General features: G+C 46.4%; 1 protein-coding gene across 1 annotated transcript; it reads right to left on the reverse strand.

The window, feature by feature from the left end:
* Nucleotides 1–794: 794 nt before the first annotated feature.
* LOC135907087 (uncharacterized) lies at nt 795–2900 on the reverse strand. Its single transcript, XM_065438754.2, has one exon. It carries the CDS (start codon nt 2240–2242, stop codon nt 920–922), a length of 1323 nt encoding a protein of 440 aa, XP_065294826.1. The 5' UTR covers nt 2243–2900; the 3' UTR covers nt 795–919.
* Nucleotides 2901–13481: the final 10581 nt, after the last annotated feature.

The raw sequence follows: 13481 nt of genomic DNA on the forward strand, positions 1-13481 counted from the left end.
CATTGCCTGCTTAAATCTTTCCCATTTCGCTCCCAGAAGTTCGTTGTCCTCCATTGGCAGTTCATGTATCGCCGACGTAACGCGATCCACGAAGATATCGTCGTTTAGAAGCTTCTCATTAAGTTTCCAGTTTTCCCACACAAATTTGCTTTTCGTTCCTTGTCTTTTACCTACATGGAATACAACAAGACAATGGTCACTGAACGGCACTGGTTGTACGCTGTATTCGCTGCAGTACGCTATCAGTTCAACAGATACGTACGCCCGATCCAGACGCGCGTGACTCGTTCCTTGGTAATGGGTAAACCGAACGCCAGAACCACATCCGAGACAATCGCCAACATCCTCTAGATGACAGCGGTCAATTATGTCACCCAAACAGGCTGTACTCGCATCTCGATAGGGCGTCGCACTGGTTTTGTCGCGTGCCATGCTTACGCAGTTGAAATCGCCAATTAAGACGAGCAGACGGTCTGTGTCACAATGGTTGCCGACTGTCTCAAAAAGGTTTCGCCTCTCTGCCATGTTAGTGTGTGCGTAAATACAGATAATACGCAATTCCACACCAGCAAGTGTGATGTCACAGACAATCCATCGACCGAAAACGCAAGTCTCGACTCTTTCCACAATCGCTCCCAGAGACTGGCGAATCAACAGCATGCAACCTGCCGAGGCACCCACGGCATGAGACACGCAAACATCATACCGACTACTGAACGAGAGCGTCATTCTGTCGGTCTGGTCTTGACTCTCGATTTTGGTTTCTTGTATCGCTACGATATCCAATTCCCCTGACATTAAGCGTGGCTACTACGAGGTGTCTTTCAAATGCCGCCATCGTTAAGCAAGACCAGGCCGCCAGTACGGCGCTTACCTTCATGCGCACAACGCCGCGCCGTGCAGTGCCGTCCCTCCATTATTAGGTCTTCGGGTTGTCGTCGCGAGGAAGCGACGACGATCGTTGCCCGCTGGTGACACGCTGCTTTTTCCCTTCACCTACGCCCCACCGGCGGTCTAGGAGACGCAGTCGTTGCTCCTGGCTCATTGCACTGACATCGTCGTGGCGTCGTTTCGCAGCCGCAGGGTCAGACTCCATGGGTTCCTCGTTGCTTTTTTCAGAAGGGCGTGGTATATCTTGCGATGAATTGGTATCCATGCTCGTGGTTGCCGACTTGGGGGTGCTGGGCGCTGACTCACGAGTCCCTGGCATGGCGCCTTCCTTTTCATCGCTCAGCGCTGCGGCCGATTGGCTCTCGACCACTGGGTTGGAGGCAGCTTGCTCAGCTTCATCCTCGTCCATGTGCAGCTCACTATTATCGCCGAATGTTCCTCGAGTCGCGGCGCGGGCGTATGACTTCGTGCATTCAGCCTCTTCATGCCCGAAGGCGTGGCACTCGCTGCACTTGGGCACCTTGCAGTCCCGCCTAATGTGGCCTGTGTTGCGGCAGCGGAGACATATCGGCGCACGCCCGGGCACGACGACTAATACTGTCCCGTTCCCGATACGCAGCTGATGGGGTATGCGCTCGAGGCTTGCACCTTCTCGAAGAACCAGCCGCACAACACGAGTAGTCGAGTCGGCGTTTACAAACCCGCCGGTCTTCCATCTATCGCTCGAAACTTCTTTCACTTCGCCGTACTCGGCGAACGCCCGCCTCAGAGTTTCGTTGCTGACGTTGAAGGCACACCAATGCACCTTCAGCCGCACTTCCTGCCTTTCAGGGTCAAAGACAACGCAAGTCTTCCCTTTAACAACAATATGCCCTATGTCGAGCAACTTTTTCTTGGCTTCTTCACTACGGAAGTTGACTAACCAGACGTGCGACATCTGGTACGCTCCGGTACCGCCCACCTGTTCAATGACGCCGGCTTCTGTCATCGGCTGGCGGAAATCTTCTATCCTGTAAGGCCTTCCAGCGGTGTCGCAGTGAAGAACAACCATTGTTTTCAGTCCTTCTCCGGTTGGCAGCGGCGGCAGTACAATCCTGTAATCTTTCAGGCCGTCCAAAAACGATGTTCCGCGGCCAGAATCGGCCGTTATCACAGCTCGCGAAGAGCCAGCCATCCTGCGTCCTTTCACGACCGTGGCCGGAAGCAGAATGACCACTGCACCACCCATGACATGCTTTTCGAGGGTACATTTTGGCCATGTGAACAGTACGACGTGCCGATGCGCTGATGTTCTACATTTGCATTTTGAGAGCCAAGATCCGCTATCACTCCACCGCGTCAAGTGCCGCATCTCTAGATGAGCAAGAATGTTCGTACCATCTACAGGTACATCTTGCAGTGCTAGAACATCGATTTTGATGTACGATATCCTTATTAAATAAGAAATTCAGAAATAGACAACGTTGACTTTTAGGGTTATTACTGCTAGTTTCGACAGTTGTCTCTCGTTCTTTACACTTTTGAGCGCGCATATAATTCGTGTGTTCAATGCAAAATAGCTACATGAACATTCGTGGATGAGAGTTCTTTCTGACAGCATACTGGCTTCTCACGGCAGCACTGTACCAGATTAATGAGACCCGAGCGAGACAGCTTTTCACGCAACTTTGTGGAACAACCCAAATCTTCTTTTCCGCTTCGCATAAGCTTGTGAAATATTCCTGGGAAATTAACTAATGTGTCAGTGTAACAGCACATGTAAGTCCACAGGCCTGTGTGCCACATCTTACCAAAAAAAAACGGATACGCAGCCATTCCCGCAGATGGTATGATTTTGATCAGCGGCCGATTTTGAGGAGGCCGGTAGGGCGTTGCTGGTGCCGCGTCGTCACGGCACAATTATAACTATTCGCCACGTCGACTTTATTACCGGTGTCGGTGCCATCAGCATTGCCGGCTTCAGAGAAGCGCGATTGAATACCGCGCAAGAGAAAAGTACAGTGTTCACCACCGATGCGAAAACATACAATTTTAAAGGACCGCGACGGAAAGCGCTTCTGTTGCGACTTCGGAACTCTTGGCCGTCGCGACCGAATGTTTCTGCTGCGACGTCAGAATTGGTGTCGTAACGTCGGAGTCGCTGTCAGGATATAAAGCTGTTGTTCCGACTTCAGAACTCTGTTGTCGCGACAGAATGCTTCTGTTGCGAAATCAGAATTTCTGTCGTAATGTCAGAAATGTCTCCCAATTAAGAAATGTCAACAACTTCTGTCGTACAACAGAATTTCTGTAGTTGCGACAGGAATTCCTTTTGTCTTTTTCAACCGGGCACTACAGAAGCTTGTCGCATCACACAATTTCAGTGCACTTCTGTTGTCATCGTTGGGTACATGTTGCGGCGATAGGTTTCCGTTGTGGAACAGTTCTCTGTAGTACAACAGAAGCTTGTCCATTACTTCAGGAACACTTCTGTTATGACAACTGGGGGCCTGTTGCAATGATAGGCTTCTTTCGTACAACAACATTTTTCTGTAGTACAACAGAAGTTGGTCGCATTACTTCAGGAACACTTCTGTTGTGACAATTGGAGGCCTGTTGCCACAATAGCTTTCTGTAGTATTTCAACAGCTCTCTGTAGCACTACAGATATTTTTCGGGTTACTTCAGGAACATTTCTGTTGGGACAACAGGGTGCCTGTAGTGATGACAATTTTTTCTGTAGTACTACAAAAATCTGTTGTAGAGCTTCAGCTTTCTGTTGTAACAACAGACATACGACAGACTGTACTTCTGTAGTAGCAACAACAAATGTCTGTTGTACATCAGAAAAGTCTGTCGCTCCATCAGGAATCTGTAGTGACTACAGAAAAATCCTGTTGTACAACAGAAATTTCTGTAGTACTGAACACAACCTCTGTTGTCATTTTCAACTGGGTGAGGCCGACTCTGACCGCGGAGCTCTCGTCAAAATGGAGTACGTTGTAACACGAGCAGACGACACTTGCTGTGTGCCGGAAGTGCTTAATTGTATTGAAAAATTGTCCTTCTGCATTCTCTTTATGTTACTTTCTGTTTATAAAAACAAATGCACAAATATTTTAACTATTACGAAGATCATTTGTTTACCATAAAGTTGGATAAATTACACGCTTTACGCGGAGCACTTGGATGTGTCAATTAATTATCAGAAGGACCTACTCTAACGACTTAGTACGTTTATAGAAAATCGTCAAAATCGTTTCAGGGTTCCTTTAAAAGTATACGTGGCGAAAAAATCCTAGCAAGGCTGGTCGCGGGCAACTCTGTTCGCATTTGTGATACTTTTCAGATCGGCATTTCCGATCTAACCTTAAATGACAGTGGTATGGGCAATGTGAGTTACGGTAGCTCGTGGGTTTGGACTAAAGTCGCTCTTCGCACAGCACTTTCGTCTTCTGCGTGGTTGTTAACCGGAGTGAAAGGCAGGAGGGTAACCAGCCTTCCCGAAATAAGAAACATTCGGAATAACCCTTTGATCGGCGGTTGGATATATATCAAGGGCCTACGATAGGAACCACCATCATGTCGGTATCAGCTTTCACCGGGGCAACTCAGATGAAACGCTTTCCAGAAGATAGAGAGAGGGAGAGAAATGGAAGTGAGGAAAGGCAGGGAGGTTAACCAGATGCACGTACAGCTTGCTAACTTGCACGGGGGCAAGGGGTACGGGGATGAAATGAGAGAGAGAGGAGATAGGGACAGACAAGCTTCGCACACATTTGAAGGATCGCACGGAGTCTACAAGCGGTCGCCAAGACCTGACGAGTTGAGGTTCGGCAACAACGCTTTCGCGGCTTTCTGTGCCAGCGACGCGTGCGGTCATGGTCCAAGGACCTGCATTTCCGAAAATGGTCTCGAGTCCAGCCCCTTCAATGCCGTCCGGAGAGATTGACGCTCGACGTGGTACTGAGGACATAAACATAAAAAAGTGTTCAATCGTTTCCATAGTTCTACACGAGTCGCACATGGGCGTATCCCCTATTCTTACGCGGAACGAGTAGGCCTTTGTGAATGCCACCCCGAGCCCGATAGACTTCTAATTATTATAAGGATATTTTCATTGAAATTTTCTTCCCTGCCATCTGGTTAAAGCTGACTATTAAGTATTTAGGTTTTATTTATTCTGGAGACCTCCTGTTATTAGTTGTGTTGCTGTCTTCTACAAGCACCTAGATAAAAAGGCCCATTGTGAATGGTAAATTATTCAAAAGCGTTAACGCACACGCAACAAAAGCCTTAGTCCGTTTCCCAGTATTCACTCAATGAAAACGTAGCACGTTTATACTACCACGTTGTAGTGACGTGAATATCAAAGCAGTTCGAAAAGGGTGAGTCTCGAATCCAAATCATTATTAGGCGAGCTTGCGTTGAAAAAAAAGCACTCAAAGCACAACGATGGCTGCGCTCAAGGTCGTCCTTCGTCAGAATCTTGTTTAGGGGTCAAGGCATTGGCTCGTCTGACTTCATTTCTCGTACATCGCAGCGCAATCACGGTCGCTCTAATGTGATCGAGAATGTACGCCAGTATTCTCATTACGCGCTCAATCTGATTAGATAACGCGATATCGCTATTGGATCAGTAACAACATTCAGGATACTTGAAATACGTGCAGGGGAGGCTTGAGGAAAGCGATAACTTTGGCACAGTGCTTAGAGGCTTAAGAAAGCTCACCTCCCAAAAAAGAAGAAGAAATGCACAGGTCCTTTACACGTTAGCTGAAATATATAGCACAGAGGTGCTGGCACATCAAAACTTCAAGAGATAAACACTTCAAGGTTACTGGTATTAAGTAGACCAGCTTTTCATGTGTCAATGTGGCCCTGTAGTCCAATGACCAGTTCCATCACGGCCACTGTGTCGAAGCTCGAACTTCACGGGACTGTACATATGTCAGCATTAATTGACAGAAAATCGCGGCATTCTTTAGATATTAATATTAGACAGACAAAACATATGCCGCAACACATTCATCCTAAAACTTCAGTGCATTTTGTTCTAACGCACATGTCCGCGCTTATCCATTTGATACAATGCACTAGAAGAATGATCCCTTGTTTTCCGCCATGCAGCTGTTTTTATGTTTAATGACGCTAAGAAAGCAAGCCTGATGCCACCAGCGTTCAGAAATATAATTGGGAGTGCACACAATGTTCTCGTCCACATTATGCGATATATTGTCGCGCTGAGGTGCTTTTTGTTTGATGTAGGAAAATCCATTGCCAAAGCAAAACTGCACGGTTGGGCCCGTTCGTTCAATGTCATGAACTTACGCAAAAAAAAAACCCGTGAAACAAGTCCACAAACACACGCAAAGTGCCTCGAGCAGCCAATAACACGGCAATTTTGCGTGTGTTTGCGGCGTTCGTTCACGCTCACAAAAGCACTATTATGTAACATGTATTGAGCAAGAGAAAGCTATATCGGGAGGTTTTTATGTCGCTCTGCCAATTTCTCATTCATATATTTCATCTAATTATATTATTGGTGAGGCTGATTATTTATTATTGAATTAGGACTGATTAGGTAATTAGGTAGAATAATAAATAATATAAGTATCTCCAAGCGATGGCAAACAACATTACCTTGAGTCTCTTCAGCTACGTGGCATTTGCATATTTTTAATGTTTGCCAGGGAGATACGATGTCTAAAATACTATTCACAGCGTGTTTACAGAGGTATTCAGAGACTTGAATTGAGAAGAATTGGGGATAACAGTTAATGGAGAGTACCTTCGTAACTTGCAATTCGCTGATGATGTTGCCTTGCTTAGTAACTCAGGGGACCAATCACAATGCATGCTCAGTGACCTGGAGAGGCACAGCAGAACGGTGGGTCTAAAAATTAATCTGCAGGAAAGTAAAGTAATGTTTAACAGTCTCGTAAAAGAAGAACAGCTTACGATAGGTAGTGAGGCACTGGAAGTGGTAAGGGAATACATCTACTTAGGGCAGGAAGTGACCACGGATACGGATCATGAGACTGAAATAATCAGGATACGAGTGGGCTGGGGTGCGTTTGGCAGGCATTCTCAGATCATGAACAGCAGGTTGCCATTATTCCTCAACAGAAAAGTTTATAAACGCTGTGACTTACCAGTACACATGTACGGGGCAGAAACCTTGAGGCTTACGAAGAGGGCTCTACCTAAATTGAGGACGACGCAACGAGCTTTGGAAAGAAGAATGATAGGTGTAACGTTAAGGGGGATAAGAAGAGCGCAGATTGGGTGAGGGAGCAAACGCGAGGTAATGACATTTTAGTTAAAATCAAGAAAAAGAATCGGGCATGGGCAGGACATGTAATTAGGGGGGAAGAGAACCGATGGTCATTAGAGGTGACGGAATGGATTCCAAGAGAAGGGAAGCATAGCAGGGAGCGGCAGAAAGTTAGGAGGCGGATGAGATTAGGAAGTCTGCAGGGACAACATGATCACAATTAGCACAGGAAGTGGGCAGTTGAAGTATGGGAGAGGCCTTTGCCACGCAGCGGGCGTAATCTGGCTGATTATTATTATTATTATTATTATTATTATTATTATTATTATTATTATTATTATTATTATTATTATTATTATTATTATTATTTGACTCATGTTCCGTGGGACACCCTGTACATACACACCCGTATTTGCATTGTTTGACTATGGGCATGATTTGCTGTTGAACACCACCTAATTATTCGTGTTTTCTATATAGATAATAACTTTCGATTTGCCTATGCTAAACTTAAGGACTATATTTGTCACTGCGTTGCCAAAAATATTCGCAAGTGTCTGCAAATCTCTTGCATTGTCCGCTAGCGGCACAATGTCGTCATCATACATCAGTCCGGGGACCTTCTATTGCGCCATTTGTCTATTACTCAAGTAGGATGTATCAACCCCTATTTCGCCGTTTTCCAGACGCTCACTGCCGCCGATGACAGGGCCCGTGTGAAAAAAATCGCGCATCCTGACAAGCTTGGGGAGGCTGGTTTTCACACTTCCCAGCTGTAGCCATCCTAACGCGGTCACATTCGCGTAGTGCTGCTAAGCCTGCGAGATGGGATGCCGGTCGTGGTGGCCGCATTTCGGTGGCGGTTAAATGCAAGAACGTTCGTGTGCCGCGCATCGTGAGAAAGTTTCAACAACCCCCCAGGTGGTGAAAATTATTCGGAATCCCGCCACTGCGATGCGCCTTATATTTATATTGCTGTTTTTGCTCCAAAACGAAAGAATTTATTAAAATTCCCCCTAGACAATCAATCTATTTGCGGGAAATCTGTCACCCGAAAATTTCGATATTTTCCGTCCTAGCCCAAATCTAATCGGCTGCTCCATCTGTTGCGAATTACTGAAAAAATCACCCAATGCTTTCCCCCAGACAGTTGTTATTAAGGTAGATAGCATTATTTCCCTGTAATTCAGCCATTCCCAATCTGTCTGTCTGTCTGTCTGTCTGTCTGTCTGTCTGTCTGTCTGTCTGTCTGTCTGTCTGTCTGTCTGTCTGTCTGTCTGTCTTTCTGTCTGTCTGTCTGTCTGTCTGTCTGTCTGTCTGTCTGTCTGTCTGTCTGTCTGTCTGTCTGTCTGTCTGTCTGTCTGTCTGTCTGTCTGTCCGTCCGTCCGTCATCTGCCTGTCCGTCTGTCTGTCTGTCCGTCATCTGTCCGTCCGTGTGTCTGTCTGCTTGTCTGTCTGTCTGTCTGTCTGTCTGTCTGTCTGTCTGTCTGTCTGTCTGTCTGTCTGTCTGTCTGTCTGTCTGTCTGTCTGTCTGTCTGTCTGCTCGTCGGTCTGTCTGTCCGTCTGTCCGTCATCTGTCCATCTGTCTGTCTGTCCGTCTGTCTGTCTGTCTGTCTGTCTGTCTGTCTGTCTGTCTGTCTGTCTGTCTGTCTGTCTGTCTGTCTGTCTGTCTGTCTGTCTGTCTGTCTGTCTGTCTGTCCGTCATCTGTCCGTCCGTTTGTCTGTCTGCTTGTCGGTCTGTCTGTCTGTCTGTCTGTCTGTCTGTCTGTCTGTCTGTCTGTCCGTCTGCCCGTAATCTGTCTGTCTGTCTGTCTGTCTGTCTGTCTGTCTGTCTGTCTGTCTGTCTGTCTGTCTGTCTGTTTGTCTGCTTGTCGCTCTGTCTGTCTGTCTGTCTGTCTGTCTGTCTGTCTGTCTGTCTGTCTGTCTGTCTGTCTGTCTGTCTGTCTGTCTGTCTGTCTGTCTGTCTGTCTGCCTGCCTGCCTGCCTGCCTGTCTGCTTGTCGGTCTGTCTGTCCGTCTGTCCGTCGTCTGTCTGTCTGCTTTGCAGGTATTTTGTACTCTTCTGACTCTACGTTCAGCATGAGATACATGATAGGGAAACCGACGAATAGGATTAATGTCTTCGGTGTTAATATGGGGGTGGACGACACATGTATGGCCTAAAGGCGTGTCTCTGAAATCAAAGATGTCACTGTACCATTCTATCAGGAGAGATATGCCCGTGGACTATGCAGGGGTGAGGTCAGGTGCAATCATTTTCGTACTGTCATCCGTTAAGGAACAAGAGCTATGAGCTGCAATCGATGCGAGTAAACCACAGAAATGGGGGCTCCAGTGTCTACGAGGGGTTGGACAGGTACGCCGTCTATTTTAACAGCAATTATACTTCTCTTTATCGGCAGAGACGGTAGATTCGCTGCACTAGCAGGCAACGCAGTACCACCTCCGAAGGCTGCATTTCTTAGTTTTCCGAAAGGGTGGGGACCAAAGCCATAGGGGACGAAAGGCGACGTGGCTGCGGCGATGGTTGCGATGGCTGTGGCGACATGGCTGCCACGATGGCTTGTACGAAGGGAACTGAAAAAGCGGTAGCATCAGGTCTACGCGAACAGAAATCTGTGGGCGGCGTCGGATCCAGTTCATGTCGAGCGATTCGCACCACGTCCTCTGTTGGCGACGCATGCTGCTGTGCGGGCTGATCTTCACACATCGAAGTTGTGGCAATATTGGGAGATCTGATGAATGGTTGCAAGATGCGTCGGCTTTTGGCCTGCTGGAATTATCGGCACTCTCTGAGGATAGCATCAACTGTAGAGCCACTTTTGCACATGAGCAGAATAAAGGCGTCACCAGCAATTCCCTTCAGCAAGTGTTCGACCTTCTCAGCTTCTGTCCTGTCGTGATCGGCTTAATGACAAAGAGCCAGCACGTCCTGGATGCACGAGACATAGGACTCCATCAGGGATTCGGCAAGAGAGGCCCGTTCCTGCTTTGCGGCAATTGTTTGGCCAGCTGGTTTGCCAAACAACTATGTCAACTTTGAATTGGTCTCAGCTGGTTAGCTCCTCTTTGTGGTTTTCGTACTACACGTTTGCCGTGCCTCTTAGGTAGACCAACAGGTTAGCTAGCATTAGCGTAAGGTCCCATCTGTTGATTCCACTTACGCGTTCGTACACAGCCACCCACTCTTTAACGTCGGCGCCATCGGTCCCGCAGAAAGCTCTCGGATCCTTGGGTTTCACAACCACAACCAAAGGGAACAACAACGTAGCTGGCGACGGAGACCTTGGGGTCGGCAATGACGTTGATACCGCGTGCTCACCGTGATTCATCGTGGGACGGTGCTGCGACGTCCCCTGTGGCGCTCCGTTTCCAGTCGTGATACCCAGCGCCTCCCACCAATATGTTACGGGGATGTTGGTAGTATAGACAGACTGTATTTGCAATATATATGCAAGCAGATTCAGTATGGTTAAGATGGCTTACCAACAACAACACGCAGCAGCCAGCGTCTCGCTGCCTTCTTCTTTGTTCTTCTTCTATCCTTCCACAACAATATGTCGTACATATAATTTTGCCTACTCTTTACCTATGTCACCATATTTATGTGCTATTCCCTACTACATCTGTACTTACGAGGCCAAAAAGAATTACGTAAGGTATCACGCACAAAATGAAAGCTGCAAACACAAGGCCATTATTTGTCATTAAATGACCGCACGAATAGCTTTAGAGCCTAGTTGAAACCCAGACCTCCCAAGAATGAATTACTGCTGCAGAACTAACTTTCCAAAAATGTTAAAAGAATTGTGGTTTCAAAAAGGACACAAGCTGAGGGGGTAAATAGCTGTTAACGGACTAGTGTACCTTATATAGGGACGGACCCGTCACAAGGGAAACGTCATTGGTTATACCGTAAAAGATAAAACTTCAAACATGATAATAGTGCCAGAAACTCTAGGCTACATCATCGTTGTCAACCTATATTCGCGTCGTGATGATGATGTAGTTTATTGTGTTACATACTACTGAATTACATAGTACGAAAAATAATCACAGGTTGTTATGTAGGCTCCCGCCAAGAAACAGCAAACACATCTGAGACTAACCATTCTGTTTATGCATTGCTTCGAAAACTTTTTAAGTGTTTCACCTGTGATAAATTGCGACACTTTGTTTAGTTCACCGGATAGCAGTCGTCAAAATTTACCGGTTCTTGCAAATTATTTTGTTAGTTTGAAGTATTCGCCAGTACCGCATAGTTTCTTTTCAAATACGAATAGAATATTAGACACTGACTATTCGTACTCGTTCTCAAAGCTTCCTATGTTCGCCTATCTTTGGACTTAACTGCAACAACAAAGCACCCGGTCATTTCCTTTCGCGAGATCCGCGAAAGACGAATTTTCAGAATAAAAGTTAAAACTGTTTCTTGTGATTTGTAAATCGGTGGCAAGTTAGCAGAAAATGTTGAACGTTTTCAGATTCATGGCATGTAGCACATAGAGCGGACGCTCATAGGCCAGACGGCTATAGCAAAAAATATTTAGCGGGATTTTTATGGAGATTTATGATTTACATGCCTAACATCACTTATTACCCATGAAAAAAAAAGCAAACGAATTAGTTTCTGTGTTGGGATACAGAAAGTTCACTAAACCTAGGCGATGTAGACATAACATGCATAATTGATCTATCAAGGGATATACGCTGAGTATGGTAGCCATTTTGTTTCAATATATGCCAGGGTGGCGTGCAACCCACACAAACCGCTCCAGTCGTATGTTGGGAGGAATTAATGACCTAAATATATTGTCAACAGAAGTGTCTGAAGATAGAGTAGTTGATTTGCATACTGACAGCGAATCGGTCACTATTACTGTGGTTGAATATGTTTTCAAAGAACAGGGATTATGGTTCTTAGTTCAGCCATAAATATGGTTGTAATATCTGGAGGGCGTAATGTAGATGACTTGGATAATGACTCGGAGAAAATTCTCACAACCGCTTTCTTCTCACTCATTGGCACATCAGTCGCGATAACATTGTCTATGTGCGCTAAGTGATGTTGTAACACGCCATTCAAATACAAGGTGTTTAAATGAAAACATTCGAAATTTTTAAAGGCTGCCTGTGGCAGATAACACAATTCTAGTTCATGAGCTGGTCTACTCAAGGAAGCGGACACTACTTGCACAAAAAAGTTGAAATGCATAATCGACTGAGTAACAAAAATATAACTAATTAAGTTTTAACTAATTAAATTCAGACCCATGTTGCAATTTACAAATTCTAGCCGTGCAATTCTCAAAGCGGGTTCACTTAGAACGAATTTTCGAGATACAATACCAAAGAATACAACGCCTATATTTCCATTAAAGGGAAGCTGAAGAGTCTGTCGAATTCAATAAGACGCTCATATACGGATGCGGGAACCTTATAAATCATGCAGGTAAAATTTTTGGGTTTTTTTCAATTAGGAGCGACGTAATCGTAGGTTGAAATTGCGCTGTAGCTCCGCCCCCCGTCGAATGCCACGCGCTGCTGCTGACACTCACGATGCGAGCGGAGACCGGTAACCGCGGTGATGTGACGTCAACTCTAGTGTTTCGTTCCTTCGCAGCGTCCGCGACCGTGCCTGACCGCGCTTGTTTCTGCGTGCGTCCCATCGTAATCTGCTTCGATCGACCCTGCATTCCTTTGATGGTGCGTCTGCGTGTATGTAGAGTGGTAGTCAACGTGCGTGGTAGTCAACGTGAGTGGTAATCAACGTGAGTGGTATTCAACGTGGTAGTCACAGATGAAGATCACTACACGTACTGCATGAACCGGGAAGCTTTTCACGCGTTTAAACCGTCTTTGTAGATTGCCTACAGCTTTGGACAGCGCACAAATGCCGATGATCGCATCCCCGCTTACGTTCCACGAGGAGTCATGCAGGAACACAACACTACAGTTGTTTGATCGGAAACGAGCTCACTAGATCGGCGAAAGATGGGCGAGATCAGTAGATCGCTTTGCAAAAAACATACTCGCCAAAGAGCATTTCCAACACGAGGAGATTCCAAGACTTTGCTTTCGTTCGCGTCGAAAGCACTGCTCGCACCAGCATCGTTTGCTTCTTCGAGAGGCCGGCTCTTCGCAATCGGCTCGTACATGTAGGGAGTAACGCCAAACTCCTCAGAAAAACGCACAAAGACGCCAGACTAAGCCTGGCGTCAGTGTGAAAAAAAAAAGGTGGTGCCTGGCGTTTGTGCGTCGATTATCGTCACTTAAACAGGATCACGTGAGAAGACGTCTACCCACTACCACGCATCGATTACATCTTGGACTGT

Source organism: Dermacentor albipictus, chromosome 7 (genome assembly GCF_038994185.2).
Source record: "Dermacentor albipictus isolate Rhodes 1998 colony chromosome 7, USDA_Dalb.pri_finalv2, whole genome shotgun sequence".
Taxonomy (NCBI): Eukaryota; Metazoa; Arthropoda; class Arachnida; order Ixodida; family Ixodidae; genus Dermacentor; species Dermacentor albipictus.